Source organism: Hermetia illucens, chromosome 3, assembly GCF_905115235.1.
Source record: "Hermetia illucens chromosome 3, iHerIll2.2.curated.20191125, whole genome shotgun sequence".
In the NCBI taxonomy this organism is placed as follows: Eukaryota; Metazoa; Arthropoda; class Insecta; order Diptera; family Stratiomyidae; genus Hermetia; species Hermetia illucens.
The window spans coordinates 148,414,548-148,427,208 of NC_051851.1; the positions used below are offsets into that span (position 1 = coordinate 148,414,548).

The following is a 12,661-nucleotide window of genomic DNA, read 5'->3' on the forward strand; positions in this document are numbered from 1 at the left end:
TGCATCATTTCGCATGGGACAAATCAAGGCGGAAGCATATGCAATTCCCTTTTTGTTGGTAAGCAACTTATACGTATCTCCATGATCGCAATGGTTCCATACAGGTTTTTTTACGCAACATGCGAAATGTATGTGTTCGAGAAACGCTTCAAAAACAATGTTCGAAAAATGTGTTCTTTGAAAATACTGGGACCGGACTTCTTTCGAAATTCAACCAAACTCACGGTTGGGTGAGAACGAGATGGTATAATAAACAAAACGAAAGATTAGTGTTAATTGATTAATTTTATTGCCCGCACAAAGCAGGATGAGAAAAAGAAACGAAAAAACGAAACGAGAACGTGAAAACAGTAAAAAAGCGAATTGCGCGTGAAAGATGATAATAAACGTCAAGCGGAGATCTTGATAGAGAACCGCTGTAAATTTACACAAACAGTCAGCGCTAACGCAGAGATAAGATGAGATGAGAAGCGGGAGATTTGAACAGTATGCATGCATTTGTTTGCATGGAATTATGAAATTACAGATGTCGGGTAATTGCTTTCAGGGAACATAAAAATATCAATAAAACTGTACCGGATAAATCAAGGCACTAGTATAGTATATTGGGAGGGTACATCCCTTACTACTTACAAAAACCATAATTTTCAAACTTACTATATATTCACCTTCGATCTAATATTCACAGGCTCCCAACCTGTCAACCTGATAAGCAATTCCCCATCACCCAAGCAATACGCACATGGGATCCAAGAACAAACACGCACACATCCCGAGCCCGGGCCGAGCCTGAGCCAAACCGCCCGGAGGACACAAAACCCCCTACGGACCCATAACAATCGCCCCAGACGCCACCTCACCTTATCAGCCCCACCTGTCTATAACACGCGCCAAACCGGCCCCGTAAAACCACTACATTTTTATATGAAACTGGATTTGAACATACATATTTATACTACTCATTCCCCATCGTTCGCCTCTTCCTTTGGCGAGAGCTTTCTGTGAGCTCACATTCGTTTTTTTTTTTTTGCCATGTTTAGCTTCCTCACTAAAATCCGTTGCTTCTTCGATATTCCGTGTGGACGGCTTAATTAGGGGTGCTAACTTGTGAATCGGCCGTTTCAGGATGCCACACTTTGTGTGTACGTCGGCTACTCTCGCTAAGCCGATCGACAGAAGTCGACTCCACAATTGATAAAAGGACGCGCTGGTTGATCTCGATGGGGTGGTAAATTATCCATCATCTGCGTATACATCTTTGGCCTTACTTTTACACAATAGGGGCACTGTTGCACAATAGCTCGGCCTATATTTTTCCCCTTTATAAGTCAGAACTGTTGTCTTGTTATTGTCAGTAGGCCCTGATATATGCATATTCTTTACGTGCAAATCGGTTATCAGCATTGTCACGAATAAATGGGCGTAAGGTAGAATTATAATAAACCTTCCTCGTCCAGGAATACTGACAGTTCCAGAAGAGTACTTTTCTTGTCAACTTTCTTGTGCTGTCTTAAATGAGTTATGTCACCCTCGAAATCTTGCTGCTGGATTGCCTTCACTATAACCCATAAAGCTACATCCAATTCTTGTGGAGTCAATGGTTTATTATTTACCACCAGCCTTGAACCTGTCCGAGTGCCTTTTGAAGGTTCAGTTTTGCCATCCTTATTTCTTAAAAGCTTTATGAAACGGAGGCAATATGCTGTCACCATTTGAAGCTTCCGAAACGAATTCAAATGTTCGATTTTGTTCACAAAACTGCTTTCTTCTTGCTGCGAAATCACCGGGCAATAGATCTTATCCACCTTCTGCTGTTCTCTGGTTCCCAAACTGTCCTGTTCTAGACTTGGTTCACTGGCGAAGCTGATTTCCTCCTTCTTCCCCTTTGCTTCGTGCCTGTTTGTGTTCGACTTGAAACACGAAGGCCATAATGCTTCTTGCCCATGTAAGAATAATGACCCATAGAACCATAAGTAGTGCTCGAGAAGCTTATCTGGGGCAGTTCCTCCTGAGAGAACATCTGCTGGATTGTTAGCGGACTTCACATGCCGCCACTGGTCTTTGTTTTATACTGCATGAATTCTGGCGATTCGGTGGCCAACAAAGGCTGGACATACTTCTGGTTGGCCGTGAATCCAACAAAGAACAATCTGCGAATCTGTCCATAGGTAGGAAGTAGCTCTTTCGATCTTGAGATCTGCTTTTATACGGGATGCCAGCTCTGCGACTAATAATGCGTCGCAAAGTTCCAGCCGTGGAATTGTGAGACTTGTCATTCCTGCTGTCGTCTTGGCTATGGGAGCTACTCAGACCATGAGCACGGTTGTGTGCTTATTACAGTATCAATATTAACAAAACCCGATCTAACTAGGAACTTTATTAAAACTTCACTGAAACACGGATTGAGAAACCACAGGTTGGAAAACGAATCGAAACGAAAAGAATGTGCAGAAATCTACCAAAAGAAGCACGTAATAATTCGAATAATCAAGTGATCTGTCCTGTGAGCGTGGATAAACTGTGTTATATTTCTCAAGATACAATTCCCTTGTAACTGCAACTGCGTATTATCTTTAACGAGAAAGTGTGAAGTACGCAATGAACTTCAGATAACGCATTTTAACACATAGGGATTATTTGTTTAGCTATGAAAATGGATTTTTGTGAAAAAGGATTGCTTTTTCAGCAATATGGACACAGCTGTGTTTACACAAACTGATTGTGAGAAGGTCACTACCGAAGAAGGGTATTTTAATTGCGCATGGGTACGAGAAAAGATAAAAGATAATGTCCATACAAACTGCTCATAAACCGCATTGAAGAAGGTAGGTGCCATGTGAAAAAGAATTTCTATTTGGAAGTAGTGCCTGAAACATGTGCTTGAAAGAAAAGACATGAATTAGAAGAAATTACGTGTTAGGTATTTGGGAAATGTATGAATGAAACCACAACCAAGTATCAAGCAGAAATCGGGCAACGAAGCAACACTAAATTAGATTATACAAGTGAGATGTGTGATCACCACATAGACATTAGAAACATCTAGTCTCCTAGTCTATGACACAATCATAGAGAGCCCCAGCCTAGTGTCTGCATTATGACAAGCATTGAGAACATTTTGGTGTATAAAAGGGGTTCCAAAAATCCACAAACAACATTCGAAGAATACCTCAAAGAATTCCTTCGAAACCTTGAAAAAGAGTTGAAAAAGTTTCCATGAAAATTCACAAATATTTCCTGAAGAAATTATTATTATTCACGAATTTTACATGTTTTATTATTATTTAAAATATATTTTATTTTTATATATGAAGATGGAATTCCAAGTTTTTGTAATCGGCCGCATCACTGCAACTCAAGGACAACTTCCCCGCATTGAAGTCGTCTAACATCTTATCGGTATATTTATTGCGCGATGGTAGAAATAGCCGCATACTACCCTCCAAATCCACGACGATGGCTTGTCCATATCTATAGAAAAGGCAAAGAAGTGTTACCAGAAGAAAAGTTTAATTTTAAATTCTAACTTATCGTGTTTCCATTCTCTCTCCTCCAGTGATGTGGTCCCCTTTTCCCACTTCCAACTCTGATGTTTTGATATAAATGAGCGGTTTGCAGCCCAACAATTCGTTAATTGAATCCATCCTTCACGACAACTTTTCACTTATAACAAAATCTTTTCATAAAGTCCACTATTTGTATTAATTTATGGCCGACACAAAGCCCCAACGGACAACACACAGCCCGAGGCCGAGTCAAAAATCCTAACAATTCAGGCGTCACGTAGCCAATAGGCCCCCAAATCATAACAATCCAGGCGCTACCTCACCTTATCAGCCCAGCGCACCAACAAACACGTGCCAAACCGGCCGGCACAAAACCACAAGATTTTTATATGAAACTGGATTAGAACATAAATATTATACTACAGGTACCGAATTTGGTAATAAGAACTTCATTTAGAGGTCCATTGTTAATCGCCTTTTCGATTATTGCTTCTTGCTCTTCTGTAGCGAATTTTTCATTTTCGTCATGAGAATCTGCAAACTTGGGTTTCCTTCTTAACCTTCATCCGTCCCTCATTTCCCCACACATTAAAGTTCCTCGCGTATCAAATTGATACCCCATTCAGTTCATAAGTATTTATTAAAAAAAAAGTCGATTTTCGCAAAAAACTTTCAATCCCGAAATGTAAAAAATGAAAAAATGAATTAAATTATAGTTTATCAATGCAGTTTGTGCATAGTTTGAAATGATGTGCATTGCAAACATAAGTTATACACTTATCACAGCGATTGCTGTATAAATTTTTGTTGTTTTTGTATTCGCAATGTGCACAACGACTTCGTTTTCCTGCTGACGGAGCATGCGTGAGTTTTTGGAATTTGGTAAGTTCGATTTTCGCGATGCGTTTGTCGTTGATGTTGGCGCTGCTGATGTTGATGTCGTTGGTGATGATGATCTTGATGAAATATTCTGAATTTCATCTATAACAGCATTTGCATTTGGTGTTCGAGGACGAGTTTTTCTGTTCGCAATATATGGTGTAACTAATTACTTTCCGAGCTCCACTAAGTACAAGCGACGGCGATACTTTTTTTTCTCATATTTCCAATCTGCGTTGAGATGAATAAATATTACGAAACTGTTGTATGGTGAAGTATCAAGGATGTTACAGAAAAGGGCTAATGGCCAACGATTCACCTTGCGTTTGCAGCGATAAGTGCCTACGAGTTTATCTAGAGAATCAACACCACCTTTCGTCGCATTATAGAATCGAATAATTTCCGGCTTTTTTTGTTCGTCGTTAGCCACACTTTTCTGGTCATGAAGTGTACTAAATAGAGTGACAAAACGATTCTTTTTTGGTACGTAAGAGACCATTGTGCTGCGAAAAACATGATCGAATACAAGTTCGGAATGATATACTGGTTTGTTTTTCATTTGCAGCAGCAATGGTGGGATTTCTTTTCGATTTTTTCTGATCGTTCCAATCAACTTGTTTTGTTTCTTTTTCAATTCTAGGGCCAACTACCGTGAATTAAAAAAATTATCTGTTGTGATGTTACGACAACTCAGTTGATTGCTTAGAGTTAGAACAACTCTTTGGCCTTGATTTACTTCTGCTTTACAATTTCGATCGCGACCCGTATATACTTCAAGATTCCAAGCATAATATGTACTTGCATCGCACAAACGCCATATTTTGATACCGTATTTATGCGGTTTTGATGGTATATATTGTGTAAATGGGCAGCGACCGCGAAATGGTACAAGTTGTTCATCTACTGTAACGTTTTTTCCAACAGTGTAACACATTTTCAATCGATTCACCCATTTGTCGTAAACGTTTCGTATTGGTGCCAATTTATCTCTTGATCGAATTCCCTTTCTCTGTTCTTTGTCATCGAAACGAATGCATTCATTTATTAGTTTGAATTTTTTCAAAGTCATTGTGGCGCGGAAGATTGGTGGTCCTGTTTGGTCATCCCACAATTCATTTATACATTGCCCATGCGATCTGTACACGCCAGCTAATATTAGCAAACCATAATAGGCGCGCAAAGAAGCAATATCAACTGGTAACCAAAGTTCCTTGTATTTTCGAGATCCATATAAATTTGTCATTTCAACTATTGTCTTTTCGATTGGTTCCATGAATAATAGAAAAGACGACAAAATATCAGTACATCGTGACGACGCAAACAAAGTTGGACCTGTTCAAGCAAATATCACAAGCATAACAAGAAGAAGTAGAATATGAAGAAAAATTTACCAGGTGTTTCATGTAGAGCAAGTGAAGCATTAGATCTATTCGGCAATTGTGGCGGCGGCTCGAAATAATAACAATATTTTCCATCTTTCGATAACACAAACTCCTTCGGTTCAGAACAAGTAGTTTCATGTTGCTGTGGTTCATTATCTACAACATCGTCGTCTGACTCGTATTCACTACTTTCATCATTTTCACTCGGTTCTGGTAAATATTCTTCGTCTTCAGTACTAGTTTCAAATGGATCAAAATCACTTTCTTCCTCGTCGTCTTCACGAGGATCGAAATCAAATAAATTCGACATTTCGACAATAAAACGCGAAAGTGAACACAAAATAAAAATTTTCAAAACGCTGAAGCAGAACTGTTCTTTATGGCGTACGTTTGACAACTGAAAGGTGCATAACCGCTATGGCTATCCGTAGTATCAATTTGATACGCGAGGAGCTTTTACGTGACTTTTTTTATTGTGCCAATTGGGTGAAAAATAGAAAAGAAGGAAATATATTATCTAATGAATTTCATAAAAATATTCCTTGGGCCAAAAAAGCAGGTCAAAATATTAATATTACTACAAAATACAGAACGTGAAAGTAGCGATTCGTATCAAATTGATACGAGGGACGGATGAAGGTTAAGGAAGCGATCGCGACGTTGTTTTGGGGCGCACACGGGCTTCAGCCTGGATAGAGAGACCACCTTTTTGTGTCCTCCGATCTCGAGCTGGAAGAAATGCTCTCCCCGCTTGAGAACACGGCTGCAGCGGCTTCCGGACGGCATCCGTCCTGACCAGAACGTGCGTGCACGTGTCCAGTTCCTTGGGCACACAGACAGGTGCGGACGAGTGTCGGTTTAACTAATCGTCACTGTGTCTTGGTTACTTTAACTAATCTTCACTGTGTCTTGGTTCTTTCAAATTAATTTAAAATAAATTATAACCCGTTTTCTTATTTTTTTTATTATCGAGCCGAAGTGTTCGTAGCCGCGGTTGGAAACAGAAGAGACCGACTTATTTCCATGCGGTCCTTACTGTCCCAACCAACGGCATTTTTTTACCGCTGGCTCTCCACTCCCCCGGTGCGTTCTGAAAACGAGTGAGTGGAGAGTTTCCGCGTTCAGCGCCATCTACCCGTCCGCATCCGCAACATCCGAAATAAATTTCGAATGCTGCAGATCCTGCCGCGCCACATCACTCCGCCCCCAGACGAAACCTAGGGGGTTTCGGCGACGGATCCCCGAACTTCGCTCGCCGTTAATCCACAAAGCGGACACGACGTTGCTTCGGGGCGCACACGGGTTTCAGCCTGGACAAAGAGACCGCCTTTTTGTGACCACCGATCTCGAGCTGGAAGAAATGTTCTCCCTTCTCGAGAACGCGGTACGGGCCCTCATATGGAGGCTGCAGCGGCTTCCGGACGGCATCCGTCCTGATCAGCACGTGCGTGCACGTGTCCAGTTCCTTGGGCGAACAAGCAGGTATGGACGAGTGTCGAATGGGTGGTGGCGCTTTGATGCGTTGGAGATTGTCCCTCAGCAGACGCACCAACCCCGACTCCGTGAGACCCGATCTCTTGTCGAAGACCGGATCGCTTGGGAGTCTTGGGTTCTCCCCGTAAACCAGCTCCGCGGGGCTGGCAGCAAATTCCTCTCGGCGGGTTGTTCGAAGGCCGAGTAGGACGAGAGGCAAGACTTGAGTCCAGGACGGGTCGTCGCGTGCCATAATGGCGGCTTTCAGCGTCCGGTGCCAACGTTCTAGCATCCCATTGGACTGCGGGTGGTATGCAGTAGTCCGCTGGCGTTTAAAACCCAGGAGTTTGCCTAACTCGGAGAAAAGGGTGGACTCAAATTGCATTCCCTGGTCAGTGATGATCACTGCAGGGACGCCAAAGCGAGGTATCCACTCTCGGCAGAGGGCTTCGGCACAAGATTGCGCCGTAATGTCCTTCAGAGGTATTGCCTCAGGCCACCGCGTGAACCTGTCGATGATTGTGAGGCAATACTTGTAACCGTGCGAGTCTCGCAAAGGCCCTATTATGTCGAGGTGTATGGTGTGGAAACGCTTGGTAGTGCGGGGGAATGAGCCCACTTCTTTCCTTACATGCCTGGAGACTTTACACTTCTGGCATGCGATGCACTCTCTGGCCCAGGAATTGACATCCTTGTTCATGGAGGGCCAGAAGTATTTTCCGGTGACTAACCGGTTTGTTGTCCTGATGCCGGGGTGCGCCAAGTCGTGAACTGCATGGAACACTTCCTTGCGAAATGTGGCCGGAATGTATGGCCGAGGTCCCTTTTCCGAGTCTTCGCAGCAGAGCGAGAGGTTTGAGCCGAAGATGGGCAACTCCCGAAATTTGTATTTGGGGTTGGACTTGAGGCTCTGAAGTGCTGCGTCATCTACTTGCGCCTTGGCAATAGCCGAGAAATCGAGTGAGGCGGGGATGTTAACTTCGGAGACACGAGACAAAGCGTCAGCAACAATGTTGTCCTTCCCGGACACGTGCTGGATGTCTGACGTGAACTGGCTTATGAAGCTCAGGTGTCGAAGCTGACGAGGGGACGCTTTGTCGGGCTTCTGTTTCAAAGCGAACGTGAGAGGCTTATGGTCCGTGAACACTGTGAACGGCCTGCCTTCTAGGGAGAAACGGAAGTATTTGATGGACAGGTATGCGGCGAGCAGTTCGCGATCGTAGGTGCTGTAGTTCCGTTGAGCGGGATTCAACTGCTTCGAGAAGAAGCTCAACGGCTGCCAAACTTGGTCCACCTTTTGGTGAAGGGCAGCACCTACTGCGATGTCAGAGGCATCAACAAAAACGGCTAGGGGTGCATCTTGATGAGGAAATGCCAAAAGTGTAGCATCAGCCAGTTGCTGTCTGGATTTATTGAACGCGCAGACAGCCTCTTCAGACCACACAATCTCTCGTGTGTCTTTTGTTTTGGGGCCAGACAAGTACGCGTTCAAAACGGACTGGTGATGGGCGGCCTTGGGCAGGAAACGACGGTAAAAGTTTAGCATGCCCAAGAACCTCTTCAACTCCCTCACTGTTTTTGGACGCGGGAAGCTTGTGATTGCTTGCACCTTGTCTGGGTCGGGCTGTATTCCTTCAGAGGAAATGGAGTGGCCGAGGAATCTCACCTGTTTTTGAAGGAATTTGCACTTCTCAACGTTTAAGACTAAACCGGCCTCAAGGAGACGTTGAAAAATGCACTCGAGATGGGCTAAGTGCTCAGACTCAGTAGAAGAAGCGACCAAAACATCATCCAAATAGACGAAACAGAAATCGAGGTTTCGCAGGACTGAGTGAATGAACCTTTGAAAGGTTTGCGCCGCATTGCACAATCCGAAAGTCATTCGGGTGAACTCGAAGAGTCCAAAGGGTGTGCATATTGCCGTCTTTGGAATGTCTTCAGGAGCTACTGGGATTTGGTGGTATGCCTTGGCTAAGTCCAAGGTCGAAAAGATGCGGCAATTCGCGAGGTGATGCGCAAAGTCGTGGATGAGTGGAATTGGATATCGGTCAGGAACAGTCTGTGCGTTTAGCCTTCTGTAATCCCCACAGGGACGCCATTCGCCATTTGGCTTAGGGACCATATGTAAAGGGGAAGACCAACAGCTGTTTGAGGGCCTGCAGATACCCTGTTGAACAAGTTGTTCAAATTCTTTCCGCGCGATAGCCAGTTTCTGGGGTGGTAGAGGACGCACCTTTGAGAAAATCGGGGAACCAGTAGTATTTATGTGGTGCTGCACATTGTGCTTTACTGGTTTCGAGAGACTACACTCGGTAGTTATCTGGCTGAACTTTTGGAGGAGTGTCCGAACACGAGAGTCGGAGATGTCTTCCAAAAGAACGGAAAGGTTATTGTCAGCGTGAGATACCATTTGGCCCGACGAATTTAGTTTGGTTGTGGGGTCTATAAGGGACTTATGTTGCAAGTCCACCAGCAACCCATAGTGACACAAGAAGTCTGCGCCTAATATGGGGAAGCTGACATCCGCCAGGATGAAACGCCACGGAAACGTCCTACGCAAGCCAAGACTCACGTCCACTTGCCTGTACCCGTATGTATTGATGCGGGAGGAATTTGCTGCCGCCAGTTTGAGGGGTTGTGGGCATAGTCGATGATGCTGGGGTACGGGAAGAACCGAAACCTCCGCACCCGTGTCGACGAGGTAGTTACGCCTGCTGAGGGGGTCGAAAATAGTTAGGCGACGTGGCGCTGCGCTCTGGGTGGCCGTCGCCAAGACCCCCCGCGGACCTAGTTTTTTGTGGTAGGCGCGAATTTGCAAGGTAGCGTACATCTTGTCGCTTTATCTCCGAAGTTACGATGATACCAGCAAATACCCTGGTCCGCAGGCTGTCTTGACGACCTGCTACCCGAACGCCCTTTTCGTGTGGCAGACCGTGAGCGAGCTCGCGGCCTGGCACTCGAACGCTGAGCGTCCAACGTCGCCCGCATCTCGGCCACGCTGGCAGTTAAGGCCGCGATCTCGCGCCGTAAGTCGCTGACCTCATCCGACGGTGGTTGAACGGCCGCTATGGTTGGGCGAACGTACACCTCCTGTACCTGATCGGCCGTTGCTGCCAGTTCCTCCAAGGAACCGGAGACGCAGGCTAGGATCGCCTGGGTGCCCTCCGGGAGCCGACGCAGCCAGAGCGACTTGATCAGGTCGTCGCCGATCTTGCTCCCACCCAATTGCCTCATTTCACGAAGCAATTGGCTGGGAGTTCGATCACCCAACGTTAAACCCGCCAGCAAGTGGTCTAATTTTGCCGACTCGCTTGCCGACAGGCGCCTGATCAACTCGCTCTTGAGCTGAGCGTACGATGCCGACTTCACTACGTCGGACACCAGAAGTATGGACTCTTCGTCCAGGCCGACCACCGCGTAGTTGAAACGGGTCGCGTCCGATGTGATGCCGGACATTTGGAACTGCGCTTCCAAATGCACGAACCACAGCTCGGGGTTCCGACGCCAAAACGGAGGAACGCGTACGGCGAGGGCGGTCACTTGTGGGTCCGATGGGCCTGCCGCGTCTTTATTGTCAAACGACATTTTTCCTACCGAGAAGTACGAGATTGTGATGCAGACGCGGTGAGTTTATACTGAAACGCGGTGAAATTTACACCGACACGGCAGGCCGTACCCACAAATGCACGCACGAACCGAGAAAAACGACGACCGAAGCGGACGCTCTCCAGCGCAGACCAAAAACACCGGGAAAACAGAGAACTCGCGATTCGAAACACCTCAACGCCGTCTCTTGCAGCGGCTTTAATTTTATTATCACTTTTTAATATAATGAATAATTCGTGCAAATATTGCACAACTAATGCTACAATACAATGGATAAAAATTATTACAGAGGTGAGATAAATATATTTAATAATTTCCAGCCGAGCTGGGGTCCTCCTCGACGGCGGCGCTGGTTAAAATTCGTCGGGCTGTAGCTGCGGCGTTGGCGGTGCTGGGGACGTCCGTTTGCTGCAAAATGACGACGGCAATGACGCGGCCACTGACTGCGAGGAGACCGGGCGGTTGTTCAACTTATCCTTTCCGAACGCTGCAGCGCCCAATTGCTCTGAACCTGATCGCGGGCTGGACTCTGCCCAATTCTGATTTTCCTTTTGTCCACGAGCCGTTGTCCAAGATGAAAAGAAAATGCAGAAAGAGCGGCGGAGTCCAGCCCGCGATCAGGTTCAGAGCAATTGGGCGCTGCAGCGTTCGGAAAGGATAAGGTGGGCGGTGTGGCTTTGATGCGTCGAAGGTTGTCCCTCAGCAGACGCAGCAATCCCGACTCTGTGAGACCCGATCTCTTGTCGAAGACTGAATCACTTGGGAGTCTTGGGTTCTCCCCGTATACCAACTCCGCGGGGCTGGCAGCAAATTCCGGTACTTGTGATAGATGAGTTTATTGTCATATCCCCTTTTCCAGTGAAAGTATTCATATATCGCAGTTGTTTTAATATTTTTTCTCCTGGATTCTCCATTTGTTGCGGTAAGAACTTCCTCAGCATTGCGGTTTCTAGAGTACTTATTGAGTTTTCTTGGCTTCGATTACTAATTAGTCCGTTGACGGCTGCGGCTTCGTCTTTCACGGATCCACCATGGGATTATCTTTTTTTTTTAAATTTAGTTCTTACTACTAGTGTTACCTTATTTTTTTCGTTACTTCGGCAAATCTGCTCCTTTTTTGCACACCCGCACTACGTTTAATAATGTTAATATTTTATTAAAAACACTACACAGTGGTTTGAAAAGCGTTTCAGGCTTAATTGCTTTCCCAACAAAAATTAATTAACTTGCTTTCCTTCGCGGCTTAACAAGTTATTTTTCTGTTTTATTCGTTTAGAGTTTATTGGAAAAGTGTTATCTTGGCATGGAGGAGGTAGAGGACGCACCTTCGAGAAGATCGGGGAACCAGTAGTGTTAATGTGGTGCTGCACATTATGCTTCACTGGTCTTGAGAGACTACACTCGGTAGTAATCTGGCTAAACTTTTGGAGGAGTGTCCGAACACGAGAGTCGGTGATGTCTTCCAAAAGAATGGAAAGGTTATTGTCAGAGTGAGATACCATTTGGCCCGACGAATTAAGGTTGGTCGTGGGGTCTATAAGAGACTTATTTTGCAAGTCCACCAGCAACCCATAGTGACACAAGAAGTTTGCACCTAATATGGGGAAGCTGACATCCGCCAGGATGAAACGCCACGAAAACGTCCTACGCAAGCCAAGACTCACGTCCACTTGCCTATACCCGTACGAATTAAATAAACAATACTTGTTCAATTTAAAAAAAAAATGTGATATTAATAATAATATTTATTAATAGAAAAATAGATCTTAACTCTAATACTGACAGTTAGGTAATGAGCAACGATTCAATAGTCGT

At 45.0% G+C, this 12,661-nt stretch overlaps 2 protein-coding genes across 2 annotated transcripts in view; one reads left to right on the forward strand and one right to left on the reverse strand.

Moving 5' to 3' along the window:
- LOC119651462 (uncharacterized protein DDB_G0271670) overlaps window positions 1-12,661 on the forward strand; it is a 168,801-nt gene that overhangs the window by 99,621 nt on the left and 56,519 nt on the right. The window lies entirely within an intron of this gene.
- Window positions 4,276-6,077, reverse strand: LOC119652175 (piggyBac transposable element-derived protein 4-like). The gene is made up of 4 exons (XM_038056120.1): window positions 5,777-6,077; window positions 5,036-5,717; window positions 4,595-4,888; window positions 4,276-4,528 (listed from the first exon to the last, which is right to left on the reverse strand). Exons 1-4 carry the CDS (start codon window positions 6,075-6,077, stop codon window positions 4,276-4,278), a joined length of 1,530 nt encoding a protein of 509 aa, XP_037912048.1.

Coding starts and splice junctions, on each gene's coding strand:
- LOC119652175 (XM_038056120.1), bottom strand. CDS start 6,077: ATGTCGAATTTATTTGATTTCGATCCTCGTGAAGACGACGAGGAAGAA. Junction 5,718..5,776: donor TGCTCTACATGAAACACCTG/GTAAATTTTTCT, acceptor TTGCTTGAACAG/GTCCAACTTTGTTTGCGTCG. Junction 4,529..4,594: donor TGGAAATATGAGAAAAAAAA/GTATCGCCGTCG, acceptor TATTGCGAACAG/AAAAACTCGTCCTCGAACAC.